Below are 22,799 nucleotides of genomic sequence, written 5' to 3'. Positions count from 1 at the left end.
TGGAGCACAATAGAGGTGCATGGTGAGAGTGAAGGTGAGTGTAATTGTTGGCTAGTGTAAAAACCCTTAAGAGAAGGTAGCACCTCATCCAAGTAAAATTGTATAGTCATGTTTTCATATTTAGTGAAGTTGCTCTGTGATTGATCGATCCTTGATTTTTTTTTCATTTGTAAAGTATTTGAGAGAATTTGTAGGTGTTTTTCCATGCACATCACATGTAAATTATGGACTTGTTCTTTGTTTTAATTATTGAACACATGTATAACTAATATAAGTATTAAAAATCTAATTTTTGGATTTTAAAAAGGAAGACCGCCTAATTCACCTCCCTTTAGATAGTTCCATAAAGCAAAACCCTCATTTTTTGCTTCAATAATTTAAATCACAAGCTGAAAACCAATGTAGCATCTAAAACCCTATATGTATGCTCTAAAAGATGAGTATTGAAACTAATTAAAAAACATTCCTAATAAAAATCATTAAATATCCATTAATCAATAGGTTTTTCTTTATGAACTTATATGTTATTAATCATCTTGACCGATATGAAAATATTGTCTTTACCAAGATATGAATAACATCATTTATAAAAATCAATAATATTTATAAACTTTAAAACATCATAAGATTTTAAAAACTGAATTTCGAGTTCAATATTCATTATGATAAAAACAAAAAGCAAAAGAAAAAAAAATGTGATTAGCAACCAAAGAGAACTTTCATATGTACGTGTCAATTCAATTGAAAAAGCCTTGTTCTACAAGTTTAAAATCCCCAATTATATATTAAAATGGAAAAAAAATAAGAAATAAACAATATATCATTAACACCAAGTTGAAAAGCTATTATAATTTTTCCAAAATCGAATTATCTATCCCTACTTATGCTCCTCCATAGTTCCAAAATCAATTATGTATGAAAATTTTCTAAGGAAAATGCTAAAGTGATATTTTTCTCCCAAAGTTGACATAAAAAGACATCACAAACTTTCCTCTACACCCTATGATAAACTAGTCAATAAAGGAAGTTTTAACATATAATTCTTTTTGCCTAAAAAATATAGCCACAAATTATTTTCTAGTGTAACAAGTAGTGTCTTGAGAGAAAAAAAATCTCAAGACACCTAACTAATCCATGATCTTTAAATAAAGAGGTGTAAATTTTGAGCAAATTCAACTAAAAACATGAATAGAATGAAATAAATAATTACAACTAGATTTACATAATCCCACATTTATTATATATTTAAATACTTCAAAAAATAAATAATTAAAATTAGACTTGAAAATAAATATTTCAACATTTAAATATTTTTAAATCATTAAAATTATATAATAAATTAATATATTAAAATACTTTTAAAGTCATTAAAATTATCTAATAAAGAGAAAGGTATTATTAAAAAAAACTTGAAATATTATTTAAAAAATAAAAACAAAGTAATAGTTGAAAAACAAAAGTATGAGTTCTTTGGAAGAAAATAATGAGACTTTTTTTGTATAAGGTCATTATACATACTTTTCATTTTAAGGTAGTGTTTGTTTTTTTACTTAATTCTAAATAAAACCTTAATACTTAATAGTGTTAAATATTAGGTTGTTTGTTTTTATAATATTTTATTTCTATTAAATATTAAAAAGTAAAAAAAAAAGAAAACCAATATGTTATTTTTTCTATTTAGAAAAAACTATATATTTTGGATTTTCTTATTTAGTAAAAAGTTTATAATAAGTCATGAAAAAATAGAAAAATAAATAACCTAAATTCTGAAAACAAATTGCTTTTAGTAAAAAGCCAAAAAAAAAAAAACAAACACCACCTAATTCTTTATTGTCAGTAAATAACTCAAAATCATCATTTACTTATACATTTTCATTTCATTTCATTTCGTGATAGTTATGTGAATACTTCGATCAAATATATCATTGATGCTTAGGAAGCAAGGATAAGCTTTTATAATTGGGCCAAAGTTTGCACCTTTTAGAAGGTACCAAGATTGGGCCCTCTAAGTTAAACTTGGGCCTTCCTTGAAACTCAAGAAATGGACTCTTATCATTGGGCTAATGATAGAGCTCTTAAACGTGTCAATTTTGGGCCCTCCAAATTAAGCTTGACAGATTTTTCAATTCATAACAAATTTTCTCTTCCGTACCTACTGGAATGTCATGCTTTACGATTGATGCAAGAAATATAATGCTTTTACACAAATGAAGTATCAATAATAAACTTTTTTTCTAGTGAATTTCAGTGTTGAGATTGAATTTGCTCAAGCTCCTTATGATTGGAGGCTCTGCTGCCAATGAACGTCATCCTCTTCCTTCAACATGATGTGATGTAGCATATAAGAGTTGCAATCTGTATTGGTGGACAATGTTGACTGGTGTCAAAGTCTAGATATTTCATTATATAAACCTGATATAAATAATAATTATATCAAAAGCATAAATTCAAATGTCACATAATTATTAAGCAAGTAACATGTTTAATTTATTTAATAATTAGATATTTCTATTTGATCGTTAGGTTGAATTAGGTCTTATTTAAATCTATATTATTAATGTTTCAATCAAATATGTTTATGTTTTAATTGATCTATTTATTTAAAAACAAATTTTAATTAAATTAAATATAAGTTAAATAATTTAAAGTTTTAATTGGGTAAATAAATGGGATTATTAAATGAATCAATTTAAATCAAATTCGGATTTTATAAGTTAACCTAATAATTACTCATTTATCAAACTTTGTCACCTATAATACCAAATGTGATTGCACACATCCAAGGGTCTCCAAAAAGCCCGTGGCCCGTGGCCCGCTTTCGGCCCGGCCCAGCCCGTAGGCCCGCCCCTTTAAAAAATAATATACTTTATTTTTATATATATATATAACTAACTCAATTAATAAACATTAAAGGAATGTAGTTCAATTGGTTAGAACCTTGAAATTTAAGCATGAAGGAAGGGGTTTAAATCCTCTCCCTTCCCTTTTTTGAAAGCCATTTTGGCTTATTTCAAAAAGCCCGCTGGCCCGGCCCGCCCGTTGGAGACCCCTACACACATCTCTTGGAAACCACCTCATTAACCTTTTGAAATTGTTGAAGGAAAGACTTCTCATGGAAACAAGGTTTAAATATATTTGGCCAATATATCCAACATATGTGGATGTTGATGCAAAATTTGAAATGATATATTCATCAATCAATATTTTCGGATATTTTACTAATATCTCATCTATTTTTTGAATTTTTTTTTTCACGTTTCAATCAATAATTTATCAATAGTTTCATATATTTTATCGGAAAAACTTAATTTTGATCCAAATATAAAAACATAATCTTCTTAATAGGTCTTTTTTTTTTACATAATTTATATATTTATTAAATATAAAAATATATAAATATTAAAAAATTATATATATATATATTATTTGATATCATTAAATACATTTAAATTAAAATTGATGATAATTTTAATATTAAATATATTTTAAAATTAGACATGTTATCATAATATTCTTGTAAAATAATATATAATACAATGTAATAATAAATGTATGCTTATAAAATTTATATTTTTTATTAGGGTAGAAGATATTATTATTAAATATGATAAATTATATATATAATTTTATAATGTTTTTTAGAGTTTTTTTTTAATTTTTTAATATATTAGATATTTTGTGTCAAAATATTTATATATATTATTGATAGTTTCATCCTTATATCAAAGTCATAACCAACTTATCAAATGTTGATGTAATTTTTTAATCTAAAATTATAATGAAAACTAAATCACTAGAGCATAATGGATCATGAAATATAAAAAGTTGCCTCCATGCAGGATCGAACTACAGACCTTCAGTTTACAAGACTGACGCTCTACCACTGAGCTATAGAGGCTATTTGGTTTTATGAGAGAAAAATTTTACTTATTCAACTAAAATTTCTGAATTCCTCCATCATACCAATGCTCTTTAAATTTTTAAATGATCGGGAGGATGCTATTGAATAACAAAGCGATTTGAAAGGGTATTTGGAAACAAGACAAGAAACAAGAATACCAACATCCAAATGCATGGCTACAATCAACTAATCCCAAGTTTGAAATTTCTTCTAATATTTTTTATTTAAATTTTAATATTAATGTATAAAAAATAAGGTAAGTGGATTTTGAACCATATAACCCGATTAATCTAACCCATTTGACTTTAATCCAAATGACCCAAATTTAAATAATGTTTTGAAAACTAAGATTCAATTAAACTTAAGTTGAGTGCTTCGAGTTAAATGTTAAATTTGATTAAACATAAATTAAATCGTTTTAAATTCAGATTCAACCCAACCCGACCCATCTGTTATGTTGACCCTCAATTAATTAACTTACTAATATCTTAATAAAATCCATTTAACAAAGATCCCTAACTCTGTCAACATTTGAAGGTATTGACTGCAACCTTAACTGACTTTAGAAAATCACTAAAAAGAAACTGGTGGTGTGGATGGCTCGCATTGCACGTGACAACACGTGGATGCTGCTTAAGCTGCAGTTCCACCAAGAGAGCAAAGTCTTAAGACAACAGCCACTGCTCTGCTCCTGCTCCTCCTGCAATTCAAGCCTGCCTCATGCACTCACGTGACTCCCATGTAGGCACCCCACGTGATCTTGACCATAACCCTACACGTGGCAGCCAATAAACCCTTCGACATCCATGCAAAATCAAATGGTAAAAATAAATAAATAAATAAATAAATACGAAAATCGATATAGATAATAGAGTAGATAAAAGACGCAAATTGGACTGACAAGGGGTTGTTCACATCTTCTGATGTCTCCTACTCACCCCATGTGCTGTTCCTATATTTATTTATTTATTTATTTATATGTTGTTGGTAAGCATAGTCTTGAATTTAATGCTTCACCTACACATGTCCCATTCTCCCAACCCTCCTCTTTATTACACCCCCACCTCATCCTTTTTCCAACCTTTCATCCTCTACACTCTAGCGCACCCTAGGGTTTCGTCCAATTTACATTTATGCCCTCCATCAAGAGATCAAGACTGGGTTATGAAGTCAACGGACGTCAATAATGAGCCTTCTATTTTCAAAAAACAAGTCAGCCAATCCAAAGAACATGATTTGATGTTTTAGAAATGATTTTGAATTTTGAAAAAACGATGGAAGAATATATGTGGATTTTATGAACATTAATAGAGGAAGACTTTTGTTTTGGAGTGTTTCTAGGAGTAGCATTAGGACTTGTTTGGATGTGATCGTGTGAGAGATTAAAAACGTTTTCTAGTATTTGAAAACTTTTTTTTTTTTTTTGAAAAAAATGTTTAATAAAATTTAGGAAATACTATTTGAATAATCATTTAATGTATAATTTTTTTAAAAATGACTTTTTTTTTATTATATAATACATTATAAAAAATTTATTCAAATATAATTTATAGCCATTCATAGAAATGAAAGCGCTATCAATAGAAGCACCACGTATTAAAGGTGCTTTAACAAAAATTATTATCAAATGATTCTTAAATTCAAATTTTATAATTTCAAAAATCATTTTTTATTATAAAAAATATATAAAGAAAAACACTTCTATATTTATATCCCACCCTAATGAATTTTTCATATAAATATTTTAAACAAATGCACTATTAATAAATAGTGGTAATGTTAAAAACAACTTTTACTTAATTTAGAGTGTATTTCATAATTATTTTTTATAAATGTTTTCTATGAAAAGTGTTTTTAGTAAAATCATTAAGAGTCCATTTGAAAGTGATTTTATAAAGTGTTTTTAATATTTTTAATACTTAAATGATAAAAAATTTTCAAGTATTAGAAATATTAAAAACATTTCCTAAAATCACTATTAAATGAATTTTGAGTATTTATATAAAAAACATTATAAATATATATATTTTTTAATATTACGAGATATTTTTCAAAATTTTTAAAAAGATTTTTTAAATTTTATCAAAAATTTAATTTGTTTTTAAAAATATTTTTAAAATTAAAAACACTTTATAAAATTATTGTTAAACAGATTTTTAAAGTGTATTTGATAGTATATAATATTTATAGTGAAGGGAAGACATTTTCTCTAAAAGTATTTTAGAAAAATTACCTATAAAATGTTTTTTTATTAAAAAAAGTATAAATAAATTTTCAATATTACAAATCATTTTAAAGATTTTAAAAAATATTTTTTAAATTTTATCAAATACCTAAATATTTTTAAAACATACTCTGTAGGTTAAGTTCGCTTTGAAACGGGTTATTACCTTCTTAAAAGCTTCATGTAATTTGAAGAGTGCATCACTTCTATTAAAAAATGATGGTAAAAAATAAAAAGAGTTAGTGGAAAATTCGGGTAAATGGGATTTTGCTGCGATGTGTAATGCTTCCGCTGTCCTACATGCAAGTAAAAGGACATTTGGTAACTAATGCCGAACTTTTCAAAAAGAAAAAGGGGGAAAAGGAAAAAGTTGCCTTCCACGCCAAGATCAAAATTTTTAGGAACAAAATCAACTTCATACCAAACGCATCACAGCTTTCATAGGAAAAGCTGGAACAAAACTCGTGCGGTGAATTTATTAAACATGAGTTTTCCATTGAAGCAAACACTCTTTTTCTTTTGGGTTTTCACCTTTTTTGGAGTAAGATATGGCAGCAAGCCTGCAAACAGGAAAAGTTGAATGGCCTTAATTTGAAAAATAAGAAAAGAGTAGGTGAAGTTTCTTTGCTAGGCCAGGCCAGGCCTCAACCTTTGACTATAAAAAGAAACCCTTTTTTTTTGCCTTTGAAATGGCAGGACTGGGTTTTGAGGCAAGTGTAAGTGGGTTTGTCTTTCTCTAATCTGTCAACACGGCAGTCTGTAGAGTGTCGGTTCTATTTCTAAATTTTCCATTGAGGATGGTACACTGGATTTGACTTCACACCAGAGACACATGCCCTTTATTGACTATCCTACACTACCTCTTTTCCCATCAGGACCCACCCCTAGTATTATCTTAAACTCTGTAGCCTTGCTCTTGAAGATTTCCATGAGATTTCAAATTGGAACGGCCCGGAGGGAAACATATGATGTGAATGCAACTCAGGGACATGATGCAGAAATCTTACCCCTGTCGTGGGTTGCATGTGCCTTGGACTTTCTGGCTTTCAGATTGATGATTGATAATGGATGAGCTTTTTATAGAAGCCTGAGGTTTTTGCAATCCAAACTGTAGACCCTGTGACCCATGCTTTACCCATTTGTTAATTATTAACAAAGATTCAATGCCTTGTACTCTAGATTTGACTATGATCCCTTTTCTCTATTTTCCACCCTGCCATTAATTGGCATCAAGTACTCAACTTCATGGGGCCAAAGTGGCTAGTAAAGTTTCTTCCATGCTATCACAAAATGATTATCATCCTGTTCTGAATTTTTTTTTCTGTAAATAATTATCTAAATTATTAAGAAAGCATGGGAACTATTTCAAGTGTGATTCAAAACTATTGGGGTGTGGGTGATTACAGAATATACTTGGACTTTTGTCATTAGCATTTGAAGTAAGATGAAATGAAATCATAAAAGTTGGGACACAAAATCTCTGCTTTATTTGAGGTATTGAATGAGGGCATAAGTAATATTGGGAGCCAAAAGTTCATACTTTTATTCAATTGGGTGTTTTCTTACTGTTGTGACAGGGACCTCCACTAGTTGGAAGATGTGGACATGCAAAAGAAACCACATGACCAACGGTGGACTGCTGGCCTATCCTAGAAAGTTCCTTTTTTTATTTTTTATTTTTTTGAACCAGCCCATTAGTTTCGGTTACATAAAATTAAAATAAACGCTACGTTACTATAATCAAGAGACTTGAAAATTTTCTCACCAAATTTCTCTTTTGGAAGCCGAGAAATTCACCAACCAACCACGTACCCTACGCTCAGGCTTTGTGCAGTCCTCTTAAAGAGGTCCCCAACAGATTCTCATTGAATTTGAAGCGTTTTGATGTCTTCCCCAGCAGCGCTCTCATTCAACCCTCCTGGGTTTTCTCCCTCTCTCTCTCTTCTCTATGTTTCTGCATTTGTTTCAACTTTCAATACAGCTATATGTCCTTAATTTTTCCCTTTTCAATACTCTCCTGGTGAATTCAACATGGGTTTTCTGTCTTGTTGAGATCTTGAAGTGACCCATTTGCTGTTTCAGCCTCACTCACTCAATCACATTTATGGTATGCTGCATTACAACTGTAGGGTCTATATCTGAGTGTCTGTCGATTTTATTCTAGCATTTGCATGTTTCTGTGAATTGAAGATCCGAATAGACTCATTTCTAAATGTTTTTCATAGCCTCTCTCATGGATCTTGTGAGCACAGACTCCTCCATCCATGGATCACAAGCCTTTTCTCCCATCAAAAGCCAGGCGAGCTCAGTGCTTCCTTCTCCCTCTCATTCCTCGGACACCAGTTTCCCCATTATAGCCATTGCCGTAATAGGAATCCTGGCCACTGCTTTCTTGCTGGTGAGCTACTACATCTTTGTAATCAAATGCTGCCTCAATTGGCACCGGATTGATCTGCTGAGACGATTTTCTTTCTCAAGGAGTCGGCACCCGGAAGACCCTTTAATGGTGTACTCCCCAGCAATCGAGAGTCGAGGCCTGGACGAGTCAGTCATCAGATCAATCCCAATATTCCAGTTCAGGAAAGGAGGTGGCAGAGAGTTTGGAGAAAGAAGCCATTGCGAGTGTGCGGTTTGCTTGAATGAGTTTCAAGAAGAAGAGAAGCTAAGAATCATACCAAACTGCAGTCACATATTTCATATAGATTGCATAGACGTGTGGCTTCAAAGCAATGCTAATTGCCCACTTTGCAGAACAAGCATTTCAACCACACCCCGGTTTCCTGTTCACCAAATCATTGCTCCTAGCTCTTCCCCCCAAGATCCAAGCCCCTACGCCAATAATTACATAGGAGGGGATGAAGATTTTGTAGTAATTGAATTGGGAAATGATAGTTCTGCTGATTCATCACTGCTTAGGCCACCAGAAAGACTGAATTCCAGAGAGTTATCTGCGCCATCAATTAGTCCATCACCTAGGAAGCTAGAGCAGAGAATTGTGCCTAAAAAGGCAAGGAAGTTTCATCATGTTGCAAGCATGGGTGATGAGTGCATTGACACTAGAGGCAAAGATGATCAGTTCTCAATCCAACCCATCAGGAGGTCTTTTTCAATGGACTCATCCAACGACAGGCAGCTGTATTTAGCAATTCAAGAGATTTTGCAACAGAACAGGCCTGTCAGTGACTTCAGCCCTAGTGAAGGTTGCAGCAGCAGATTCCGAAGATCATTCTTTTCTTTTGGCCATGGAAGGGGATCCAGAAGTGCAGTCCTGCCAATTCCTATGGACCCATAGCAGCACCAAGGTTTTTTTTTTTTTGTCATTTTTTCCTTCTTTCTTTTTAATTTTTTTTTCCATCATTATTTTTATGATATAGAGAGATTTTAGATGTATTAAGAGGATATAGGACAGATTGTGATATAAACAGGGAACCAAATTGAAATTTGGAAGTATATGATATTTGGGTTTGTGATCTTTTGAGATAGGAGGCGGGTCCAGTGTGTTGTTATTGACTTACAGCCATTATATAGGAGCATCATCATAGCCTAAATTACCATTCCTTTCCTTTCTTTTCTTTTCATTTAGGATTCCTTTTCTTTGAATTAGTGATTGCAGTTTGCTTTGTTGAGAGAGACAGACAAAACTACAAGAATTTGAAAAACAAAAAAAAAAAGTAGGGAAAGAAGAACCTTTCCATTGAAATTGGAAATGGAGAGGGGTCCCCTCAATAGAAACAATCATAAAACCACCAACTTGTATCAATAATTCCGAGTGTTGGAGAAAGATGGAAGGTATAGTTTGGTTATGGTTGGTGTTCCAACTTCCACTATTTTCCAGCCTGTTAGAATCATGTTTTTCCATCTGTTATAATATTTAAAAAAATGTTAAACAAGAAAACAGGTAAAAAGGCCGTGAATCAGATGTGGGCATTCCAAAGTTTCATTTTAATTATATTCCAAAGTCACAAGTATTTAAAAGAAAGATGGGTTGTCAAAGTCATTAAGATAAAAAGATGAAACCAGCTGTTCTTCTTTCTTTTTGGCTCATTGGCTCATTGGCTTACTGTTTGAAGAATGGGTTCATGGGCTAACCATTTTTTAATTGAAGAATTCTGTCCTCAACTCTTTTTGTTTCCTTTCTTCACATATTTCTTCACAAATTCAATAATTGTCAGCCACAACCCAAATTTGCCCTTTACTGAGAAGCCAATGATGGCAAAACCCTTTCTAAGACTTATCAACTACCAGTTGAATTATATAAATGCTTTGCTTTTCTTAAGGTGAACCATCGGGTAAGCTTTTCATGGTCCTAAAGGGACTCGAACTGATCAACTGAGCTACCCCTCAGGATTTTAAGGTGGTAATAATTGTGTTAGATAAGAATTGGTTTACTTGCATTTTTCCTTTTTTTTTGGATACCTATTAAATTAGGATCAAAATTATCATTAATAACTACAACTACTTTATTATCAAACAAAAAAACAAATCTTATTTCTCTTGTGGGTATAAAATGAATTAATGTTGATTTTTAGTTTTGCTCAAATATCTCAACAACTTTAATAGAATGGGTATGTTATAATTAATCTTGAAAAATAAACAAAAATTGTTGAATCATGTTAGGATGAATTACTTCACCAACTTCTTGTTATACACTAAATAGTTAGTTGCATCTAATTTTATTGTTCATGTTCATAATAATTGGATGTTATAGTTATTGTATGTTGGATAACAATAACATGCAAAAATGCTTATATAACTACTTGGTGGCATGTAAAAAAAAAAAAAAAAAAAAGCTCTATGAAAATTGACTTACAATTGGTTGGCTAGAAGACATTAACCTTATTATGTGTTGGTATTAGAAAATTGAAGGGAAAATATATATATAAAGAAAAAAAGATTTAAAGTTAATACATTATTTTTATATATTCTTCTAAATTCATTATACTATTTTTCATTTTTTATATAAAAATTAATAATTTAAAAATACATAAGATTTTAATTAATTTTAATTGTATTTTATTTGCTTTTATATTTTTCACGAGAAACCAATATGAGAATTTTTTTTTCATTTTGCTTTGATTATTATTTTTCTTGAAACTAAGTATAATATAAAACTATTTTTATTTTTCTTTTTTTTTTAGAAAAAAAAAAAACCAAGTGTTGTAATAGTTTTGTATTGAAGAAAAAAAAATACTCACCAATACCATCTCATCAAGAGAGCCTACATACCCCAACCTTGTTCAGGTATTTTACTTGAACCTAAAATATATGAAGGCCAATTAGCACATTTGTTAGAGGAGTTGAATTAAACTAAATATTGATATGCTTTGTGATATTTTGGAGATCCTTTGTGGGGGACTTTGTTTATTTGAGACGAAGGGATGGCCTATAGTGTCTAGTTTTAACCTAGGTAGGGCTTTCTAGAGGATATGTAACTTACCCATCGACACAGTGACTTCAAAGCTCCATGCCCATGCCTTGAGCATTATCTCTAGGGTGCACCACCACATGATCAAACATATTTTTCTACCTAAGGGTGGACATAGAGACAAGGTGTCCTATTATGTAGCATTTTCTATTGACTCCGATCCATTCTAAGGTTTCCTTATCATCTTTCAACACATGAAAAACTGTTGTAAAAGCAATTCTAAAGTAGTGGCCAACGGAAGAAGACTGATCACAAAAATCCTGAAAGCATTCAATGTGGACATAAGAAGAGAAAAAAACATTCAGGCCTCATCCTATGATACCTATAACGTAAAATCCAGACCGAATGCTGTTTGAGAAATTGCCTAATGGATCATTGGAAAGAAAAAGAAAGGGTCCTGCTATGAATGAAGACCGGGTTGAGTAAGAGGCAGAGATTCTATAGATAGAGACTGAGGGTGACCATAAAGGATTAGGGGGTGAGGATGTTCAACAGGAGATGCAAACCAAGGGCATGGATGCCACCATTCAATTGCCCACATCTCAACCTCCTGAGGAGACTATCCTTATGGATTAGACTTATGCTGAGGTGTCTCACACCAAGTATCCAAAATATTATGCTTCATGAGCATTGAACCTGCAACATTAAGATGCCCTTTATGCTCAGATTGGATCTATTAATACTTAGCTTGAGAAGATGTTAGTCGCTAGTGACGGTCGTTTCTCATTTTTACAAACTAGGTTTAGTCAATTTTAGGATGACAACTTGACAATTTGATCAATTTCACGGGCAATTTGACCAATTTCCAAATGACGTCTCCACTCGTCTATAGACACAGCATAAGAAAATGATAGCTAAAGCGAACAAAAACTAGACCATTCCAAAGTACTACTATTCAACCACCCAATCTCAAAGCCATCTCAAGTAAAGAGGTAGTACCATTCACCCAATTTGAATAAAATACTTAATCCCTAACAAACAACATAAATTTGCTCTAAAGCTGATAGCCTCTAAAAAGTCTCTATAACTATACAACATAAAACCATGAAGATAGGAACAATCATCTCACTTATAAGTAAGGTCCTCCACAAGAAATGACCTTCAATTAGAACCAATCTGCTATCCTACCTGACATTAAAAGCAAATCTTCAACAATTTTTAGCAACTTGTGTCAAAAGTTAGCAATGGTTGTAAAAGGTTATCCTAATACTATCTTTGGCATTTTTGTGCAAAAGGGGTTGAAAGAATGTTGGCAAAATAAAGTGGAAAAATGTGGAAGAATTTTTATTAAAAGGGATAAGTAGTAAAGAGAAAGGGGTCTTCCCCTTGATAAAAAAAAAAAAAAAAAAAAAAAAATCCCTCTTTGTATTGTTTCTCATGGTGAAATAAAATTCAATCATTTATGAAGAATTTTAGCTTCTTCAATAGCTGTCCTATGTTCCTTGTTTCCACCACCTCAACCTTGAGCCATATAGTTCCCTCATTGTTTCGATGTTGCCTAAGGGGGAGATATCTTTAGGTATCTAGGGCATAACATTTAGTAAACTATTTAATACTTTTTGTTTCATATATATATTTTTTTCCTTTTTGGGACAATTTGAACATGGTTATTATGGTTGATTTTTTTTTGGATGACATGCTTTTGGATGCTATTTCGGATATACGATCATGTTGCAACCTTTATGATGTCTCTTATATCTATATATCCATGTCTCCATTTGAGTTTATGTTTTCCATCTTTTATGATGAATGTTTAAATTGCTTATAATATGCATACATTAAGGAAAGCTTTCTTTAGATGGTACAGTTTTATCATCATAAAAAATGAGGAGGTTGTTAGCTCAAGGTTTCCCCTAATTAAGTATTGGTAATAAAAAAAATGAGGTTAATGACACTAATGTTTTTTATTGAGTTTCAATTTCTAAGGAATTAAGTCAAGTGTTGGGAATCCTTGTATCATTTCATTTCTAGCCTTGGATTACTTAGGGTGCATGCTACTAGTCCTAGGTGTCATGAACTTAGTCTTTTCCTAAGCTCGTGCGACACTTAGACAAGTCAAGACCCTTGATCTTGCTAAGTCAGTTTTGCTCCCAATGCTCAGCTTGCTAGGTTAAGATGCTCACAACTTGAAAGCTTTATAAGGCGTAGTAGATAAATCTTGAAGGATGGAAGCTTTTATTACTTAAAAGAAGCTTTACAAGTGCTTTGGAACTCACTTGCTTGGTGCCTTGGCCAAATGAGGCCTTCACCTATTTATAGGCACCAATGAAACTCTTTGGAATCTTGGAGGGTTCCTTACAACTCAAGAATAATCTAAAACTTCCTACACAATTCTATGTACAAGCCTATGTACAAGAATATACAAGAGATCTCTAGAATTTTCTAGAAAGCCTTGGACTTCTCTCATACCTTCCACCATAGTGTAGAGATGTGTGGATATCTTTAGACATCTTTAGAACCTTCCACCATTTTCCCACCAATGACTAAGTGTAGGAGTCTCCAAAAGCTTCTTAGGCTCTATATAAACCCCTGGGGAGGCTCATTTGAAGCATTCTATGACACTCTCCCCTACCTAAACCGTAAACGTCCTTGTCGCACCTTCCACCTAGAACCACTTAATGTGCTCCTGAAATTGCCATAGTGCATCTATTGGCTCCCAGCTAGTCTCGTTCTCTGGTAGTCCCTTCCATTTCACCAAGTACTCCGTAGCAGGAGGCACGCCTCATCTCTTGATGACTCAGCCTGCAATGATGTGTTCTACTTCCTTGTCATAGAAGGTCATAATCGATGTAGGTGTCATCTAGGACATCCCTTGGCTTGGATAATTCTTGTCTTCGTGATATGATTTTATGTAACTTACGTGGAAGACGATATGAATCTTCAACCTCGGTGGTAACTCAACTCTATAGGACACCTTGCCGACCTTTCCAAGTATGGGGAAATGTCCTTTATACCTCATCATAAGGCCTTTATGTACCGGCCTTAGTGACTTGAATTTTTTAGGAAGGAGCTTGACAAAGACCATGTCTCCGACCTTGTACTCAGTGTGATGTCGCTTTTTGTCAGCCCACTTCTTCATCTTTCTAGCGGCCCTATCCAAGTATGAGCTATTATGTCAGTTGGCTCGTGTCACCCCTTAGTGAACTTCAAAGCCGCTGAACTTCTCTTCGTATAGCCTATTGGTAGTGTGTGAGGAGTCAATGGTTGCTGCCCTATGGCTAGCTTGAACGGGCTCTTGTTGGTTGTCTCACTTCTTTGCAAGTTGTATGAAAATTGGATTACATCTAGCAACTTAGTCCATTCCTTTTGGTTGACACTCATGAAGGATAAGTATAACTCTAATAAGGCGTTCACCCTCTCAATCTGCCTATCTGTTTACGGGTGAAAAGCTTGTGAAGAAGTGAAGCTTCAAACCCATAAGCTTAAAGAGCTTTGTCCAAAACTTCCTAGTGAAATGCAAATCGCGATCACTGATGATGTAATTAGGCGACCCCCAGTATTTGACCATGTGTTTCAAGAATAGCCTTGCTGTCTCCTTTGCAGTACAGTCAGTAGAGGCTACTATGAAGGTCACATACTTAGAGAACATATCCACTACCACTATGATCGAGCCATAGCCCTCCAACTTAGGTAGCCCGATGATGAAGTCCATGGTGATGCTCTCCCATGGACGCTCTGCTATAGGTAGTGGCTCCAACAAGCCTCTAGGTTGTTGTTGTTTTACCTTGTCTTGTTAGCACACAAGACAAGTCCTCACATATGCCTCAACTTCATCTTGTATCTAAGATCAGTAGTAAGCTGACTCGAGTAGTGCTCTTTATGCGTCGTTGCCCAAGGTGCCCAACCCACTTGGTGTCATGGCACTCCTTAATCAAGTTCTACCTTATGTTCCCCCACTTAAGCACGTAGAGTAGTCTCCCCTTAGTGTAGAGTAGGTCGTCCTCTACCTAAAAACACTTAGTTTTTCCCTCATGGGCCAAGGTAATAAGGCTCTTAGCCACTAGATCATGTTGCAACCCCTCTCTTAGAAGATCTATTATGTCTCATTGGGGCTGGCTCGTCATGAATGCTAGCTCTACATTACGGCTTAGGGCGTCATTCACATGATTAGTACTTTTTGTCTTATACTCCAGCGCATCGTCAAACTCAACCAGAAAGTCTTGCCACCTAGCTTACTTAGGACTTTTCTGTGTTTAGAAGTAACTAATGACAACATTGTCGGTTTTCACTATGAAGTGAGACCCTAGAAGATAGTGTCTTCAGGTGTGCAAGTAATAGACAATGACAGTCATATCATTTTCTTGTACCATGTAGCGTCTCTCTATGTCATTTAGCTTGCAACTCTTGAAGGCGATTAGATGTCTATCTTATCAGAACTTCCCTAATAGCAAAGTTTGAGGCATCTGTGTGTATCTTAAAAACCTTCATGTGGTTGGGTAATGCCAACATTGGCTCCTCAATCACAACACTTTTTAGATCTTCAAAGGCTTGTTGCCACCTTTTGTCTCACACCCATGCCTTGTTCTTCTTAAGAAGATTAGTGAGTGAAGCTGTCTTTGTAGAGTAACCCTTGATGAACCACTGGTAATAGTTAGCCAAGCCAAGGAAAGACTTTAGTTGAGGTACCTTAGTAGGTGGATCCCATTCCTAGATGACCTTCATCTTGTTGTCATCCATCATCAGCTTGCCATCTTTGATGCGATGCCCTAGGAAGCTCACATCCTCTTTAACAAATGAGCATTTCTTCTTCTTTACATATAACTCGTTTTACCTTAAGATCTTGAAGACCTTCCTTAAATGCTCCACGTGCTCCTCTAAGATGCTATTGTAGATGACTATGTCATCTTAGTATACCACCACAAACTAGTCTAAATAGGGATGGAAGATCTTATTCATGAGTGTCCAAAACATTGTTGGTACATTGGTGAGATCGAAGAGCATCACTAAGAACTCATATGAGCCATATCGGGTCACACATGTAGTCTTCAGTTTGTCTCCTTCCACAATCCTCACTTGGTAGTAGCCTGATCTCAAGTCCAACTTAGTGAAATACCTTGCTTTACCAAGTTGATCAAATAGATCAACAATGAGTGGAATGGGGTACTTATTCTATATTGTTACCTTATTGAGTGCTTGGTAATCGATGCACATCTGTAGGGACCCATCATGGTTCTTTTGAAATAAAATCGGTGCGCCATAGGGAGTCTTGGATGGTTGGATAAACCCTGCATCCAACAACTCCTTAAGTTGTTTCCTTAGCTCTTTCAGCTTGGGTTGTGCCATCCTATATGGCCCCATAGCAAGGGGCTTAGTTCCTGCATCTAACTCGATCTTATGATCTTTCTCTCTTCTAGGAAGGAGTCTTTTAGGCAACTTAGGCAACATCACGTCCTTGAACTCATCAAAGACTCTCTTGATTTCCTTAGGCATGGGCTCCCCCAACTCATCATCATTTTCCTCCTTAAGAGTGGTGAGGTAGGTCACCTCTTTCCTCTTTGATCCCTTCTTTACTTGCATAACCGATATCATAGGGGTCTTGGGTGAACCTTCGGTGACCGTAAGGACTATGCATGACTTTTCATCCTCTAGGATAACCATTAAATGTAGGAAGTGTAGTGGCATGACCTTGTCTTTCTATAGGAAGTTCATTCCCAGTACCATCTTGAAGTAGTCCATGGGTGCCACTGTGAAGTCGACCATTCCTTCCCATGAGCCAATGTGCATTGCCACCCTGCGTGCTACTTCGTGTGATGGCTTGGAAACTTAATTAATTGCCTTGAGCCAACCTCCTTCCTTAGATGCTTGGAGCTCTAAGTTCTTTGTCTTATCCTTCGAGACAAAGTTATGAGTGACACTAGTGTCCACCAAAGCCTTGGTAGCCTTCCTATTTACAAGGGCTTCTATGTACATTAGACTTTTACTTTGAGGTGTCTTAAGCACTGACTTAGCCTTGATATCATTTAAGAGTTGTAATGATCCCACATGAGCATTGTCTTCCTTCTACTTTTCCTCGATCATGGCATTTAGGGCTTTTCTTTTGAGGTAGTCTCGCGCCCAATGTGGACCATCACATAGGAAGCAATTGATCTTAGGCGTGAACTATTTCCGTTTATCCTTACCCTTACCATCCTTGCCACCAGAGGTCTTGCTTGATCATTCCTTAGGAGTGTACCTCCTTGATCCCTTGTTTCCCCACCTTTAGCATGATTACCCTTAGACTGTGGCTTGGGCTTAAAAGAGTCTCCCTTTTTGTATTCCACCAAGGACTTCGCTACCGCCATGGCCGTGGCTAGGTCTTGGACACCACTTCTCCTTAACTCTTGCTCGGCCCAGCTTTGCAAGTTGTCCATGAAGTTGAATAGTAGCTTTTCCTCAGACATGTTGGGTATCTCAAGCATAAGTGTAGAGAATTCTTTGACATACTCACGGATCGAGTCTGTGTGCTTAAGACATTTTGTGTTTTTCCTTGCTAGGTAAGCCACATCATTAAGGTATAATTGTTTTTTGATCTTTTGCTTAAAGGCATCCCATGTGTCTATGGTGCACATTTCTTTTTCTATATTGGCAAACCTCTGACGCCACCATAGAGTAGCTTTATTGGTGAGGTAGAGGGTTGTGGTACATACCTTAGTGGCTTCATCTATTAGTGTTATAACCTCAAAGTAGAGCTCCATGTGCCACAAGAAATTGTCCAACTCCTTGGCATCCCTCTTGCCATTGAACGTGTGTGGTTTGGGCACTTCCACCCTTAGTGCCTCATGAGTGGCCATGACTCGTGCTGATAAGACAGTCTTGTAGATAGCTAGCTCTTGTTGAACCTCTTGGTCTTGGGCCTCTATGCGTGCAGCCAAGGCCTCCACCTTCGACTCCATGCTAGCAAACATGCTCATGACCTCGTTTTGGAAGGACATGAACTCCTCATATGACATCGGCCGAACTTGTAAGCCTAGCACTCTCTCATGAAGGTCTTGGATATGCTCATTTAGATCCTCTAAGCCATTTTCCATGCCTTGCTCGATTAAGTCCACCCCTTCCCGGGTGTCTGCCATGGCTAGCTCCACCTTGGCTAGCCTTGCCTCCACGTTGGCTATGGCATTACGAGATTTATCCTTCATGTCCCTGTCCTATGCAGTAGGCTCGGTTTCTTTCCCACGGGTTTGCTCACTAGTTTCCTCCATGTTGAAGCTCGACATGTTTCCTTTACTATGCTCACTTCGTAGTCACACTTTGAAACCAACTGTCACAAACTTAATCTTTTCCTAAGATCGTGCAACACTTAGACAAGTCAAGATCCTTGATCTTGCTAAGTTAGCATTACTCCCAATGCTTAACTTGTTAGGTTAAGATGCTCATGACTTAGAAGTTTTAGAAGGCATAATAGGCAACTCTTGAAGAATTGAAACTTTTATTATTCAAAGGAAGCTTTACAAGTGTTTTGGAATTCACTTGCTTAGTGTCTTGGCCAAATGAGGCATTCACCTATTTATAGGCACCAATGGAACTCTCTGGAACCTTGGAGGGTTCCTTACAGCTCAAGAATAATCTATAACTTCCTACACAATTCTATGTACAAGCCTATGTACAAGAATATATAAGAGATCTTTATAATTCTTTAGAATGCCTTAGACTCCTCTCATGCCTTCCACCATAGTGTAGAGATGTGTAAATATCTCTAGACATCTGTAGAACCTTTCACACTCTTCCCACCAATGGCTAAGTATAGGAGTCTCTAGAAGCTTCATGGGCTCTATACAAACCCCCGGGGAGGCTCATTTGAAGCATTCTATGACATAGGGCTCTCTTAATCTAATCTTAACGGAAAACCATGACAAAAAAAAAAAAAACCATAAGCAATATAAATCTAAAGAGAATAAGTGTGTTGCACTTGAGATATGAACATTCCTATATCAATTCCATTTAGTGAAAAGGTGTAAAAAAACATAACGAATCTCATAAACATAACAACCTTCCATCAAATAGTTTTTTTTCGAATCTTGACACGGAGCAATAGAATCCTTTAGGAGAGTTGTTGGCTCGAGTTCTATTCTCTTTAAGGAATTGAAGACTAGATGATAAAAGTTTGAAACCCTAACCCCTAAAGGAGTTTATATAAGCTTCCCATGGGCTTAAGTCACTTAAGTCCATCCTAGGCTTGTGTAACTTAAACTAGTTTGCTTAGGTCTTAATTAATTAATTAGCCTAATTAGGTTCCAATTAATTAATTAGTCCAATCCATAAAGATCAATCACAAGTTCTTATCCTACCTTGTGATGGGAAAATATCAGATTTCTCCGTTTCCCAATTCAGATCAAGTGGGGAACATGTTTAACTATCTTAAGCGATTTTAAATCCTATACATAGTGGAAAATTTGCATTTTTAAACTTTAAAGGGATTCGAAATATGCTAACAAAAACCATACTTCAGATTCAAATGTTTTCAAATTAATTCCATTTGATGAAAATGAAAAACGAAGTTGTATGAAGTCTCATAAACCTGGAGTCTTCCGCTCAATGACTTAAACCTTAATCTTGACACACTTCGATAATGATGGAAAAAATGGTAAAGGCTATGACTCTCCTTCTTTGGAGGTGAAAGATGACTCTCTAGAAAAACCTATGGAAATGCTAACCCCTAAGGGGTATTTATGGCATTCCCCACTAGGCTTAAGTTACTTAAGCCCACTAAGAGCTTGTATTACTTAATATAACTCAAAACATGTCCTAATTAATTAATTAACCTAATATGACCTACTAATCTTCTCTTCACTGGACCCTTTGATCACCTTCAAATCCGTAAGAGCATAACCAAAACCAGTCTCTTTCCCATTGTTAGCATTGATAATAGCCAAGAATAAACAAACAGACCACCGAAGCCACAGAATAAGTAGCAGACACAACCAAACACTATCCTCAAGAATAATGAAACTAAGAGAGGATTGGAAGGCCTAATAGGCCCAAAATAGAGTATCCATGTTCACAATCCGGTTAACATCTATGCTTCATCTAAGCTAATGGGTGACTAACTATTTTATCAATTACAAGAAGCCAGTCTCCATTTTTGGGTCTTCGCTCATAAAAGAAATCTCAAATGTGGAAGCCAAAATAGAGACTCTGATTGAAACACCCATGTACAAAATGGGGAGAAATAGAGAATATAAAGGAATAAAGCTTTAAAAAAAGATAAACAAGGGCCAAACACCCAACAAATATGAAAAAACTCATTTCATTTTTCTTTATTTGTGGGTTTAAAGGTCAGTGGATTAATCTAGAAAATATCTAAAGAGAAAAAACCCAAAATACACAAAGATTTTCAAATATGGAATAACTAATCAAAGCACAATTAGATTTATCCTTGAATAAAACTAAAGAAATAGAGGATGAAGCCATAATAACCAAACCAAAGCAACCCCACAATCAATGTAAAATAATCACATGAATATAAGACAAGAGAAGTATGATGATCAGTAATAATCGATGAATCGAAACAATCTTACTAGGCAATGCTCATCTCAAGCAAAAGTTTGCTTGGCTTCAAGCCAACTTTCTCTGCTTCTCTGAGACGTGTCTCACTTAATTCACCACCTTCTTTCTTTGGTTCTTTTCTTTCTCGAAAATACATCTTACCTAGCTCATCACCTTCTACAGCTCCCTACTCCTCTCACCATTCCTAGCTGTCCTAGACACCCATAATTCACTCTTGTTCACCATCCATAGCCCTAAAATCCTTATTCCTTTATGTTTCTCCAATTTTTTAGTTATCTTCGACACTTTTTTTTTTTTGTTTCTTACCCCTCATGAGTAGTCTTGATGCACACTCTCCCTCCTCCCCAAACATCTTTGTTATGTGTCTTCCCATGGTTGCCTTTTTAGAAAATCATTACTTCCATTAACAGTCATGTTGCCATTTTCTAATAGCCTTTCCAAATACAACATGTGCTCCTAAAAAGCTCCACCATTTGACAAAAAGAAGTGGGAGCAATAGCAGTCCCCAAAATGGGGTGTACACATGTTGAACTACCAATTTTCCTAAAAGCGTTAAACTACCAATTTTCCTAAAAGTTTTAACTTATAGGATTTGGGTTTAATATGCATATCATGCTCTTTAACACCCTCTCTTATGTGTGGCCCCATACCTGAACATGGAAGAGAGATTCATATCCACAAAACTACAAATTAGGGGGAAAATTTATATCCAAAGAATTACAGATTAAGGGAAGAACTGTAAATTAAACAAATAGGAGAAATGTAAATTGTGGAGAGGTGACTCAAACAGGAGACCTCCCACCAAACCAAGTGCTGATACTATATTAAACTACCAATTTTCCTATAAGTCTATTTCTCTACGTGTGGGTATAGGGCTACATGTGAGAGGGGGGAGGGGTGTTAAAGAGAGCATGATATGCATTTTGAATCCAAATCTTGCAAGATTAAGCTTTTAAGAAAATTGGTAACTCGACATTCCTTATTAATTTGCACAGACATTTAGGATGTGGAATCAACTCATTTCGGAAACACAGTACATGGAATGGATGATGGTGAGATATTAGATGAACTAACAACCCATAAACGGGAAGTGAAATAGGACTCTAAACTTTAGAGAAGAAAAACTTGTCCAAGCAAAATGTTGATTACTTTATCTTTGTGATGTTCAAAGTATAACAAATTGAAGTTGTGTTAAATAGGAAGCTCAAAAAATTTATGGGTGGTGTAAATTTTGATTTACAAATTCATCTAAGAAAATAACATCAAAATAGGAGAGATGGTGATAATAGTTGTATATAGTTTTACTTTGTTGATAACAAATGAAAGTTGGATATGATGTAATGGGACTTTTAGTTTTAGTTGATAACAAAGGATTTTATTTAGAGTTGCCACATTTGGTAATTAACAGACATACTCTTGAAATTAGAACAAGGACCTTCATTACTCTTTTTTTTTAATAAAAACGTTAACCTAGTTCAAATGATTTAACCCTTCTATATTTCCTCAAATTGTCATTCCCCTCATTGTGATTCATTTCTCCTCTCATTTTCAGCTCTTTCTCTCTTTAGGTTTATGCTCTCTCTCTCATTTTCTAGTGAAGTTCAAACATATAACAAAGATTAACAAATAAAGATCAATGATAGTTCTCTCATGTTTCTTTCTTCTTCAAAATTTTTCATATTCTTCATCTTTCTCTTTATTTTTTGTTGGAGGTTTTATAATTGGTTTTTTTTAGGTTTTTCTTTATAGATATTTTTAATTGGGGG

General features: G+C 34.6%; 1 protein-coding gene and 1 non-coding gene across 2 annotated transcripts; one reads left to right on the top strand and one right to left on the bottom strand.

Annotated features, from left to right (window-relative positions):
• Nucleotides 1-3,826: 3,826 nt before the first annotated feature.
• On the bottom strand, nt 3,827-3,898 carry TRNAT-UGU (transfer RNA threonine (anticodon UGU)). Its single transcript has one exon. It is a non-coding gene; the product is annotated as a tRNA-Thr (tRNA).
• A 3,985-nt stretch (nt 3,899-7,883) lies between these two features.
• LOC100249451 (RING-H2 finger protein ATL16) lies at nt 7,884-9,569 on the top strand. Its single transcript, XM_010651766.3, has 2 exons — nt 7,884-8,232; nt 8,351-9,569. The coding sequence occupies exon 2, from the start codon at nt 8,359-8,361 to the stop codon at nt 9,415-9,417; it is 1,059 nt and encodes a 352-aa protein (XP_010650068.1). The 5' UTR covers nt 7,884-8,232; nt 8,351-8,358; the 3' UTR covers nt 9,418-9,569.
• The last annotated feature ends 13,230 nt before the right edge of the window (nt 9,570-22,799 follow it).

Source organism: Vitis vinifera, chromosome 5 (assembly GCF_030704535.1).
Source record: "Vitis vinifera cultivar Pinot Noir 40024 chromosome 5, ASM3070453v1".
NCBI classification, from domain to species: domain Eukaryota; kingdom Viridiplantae; phylum Streptophyta; class Magnoliopsida; order Vitales; family Vitaceae; genus Vitis; species Vitis vinifera.
This window is presented reverse-complemented; position numbering and strand designations above follow the sequence as displayed.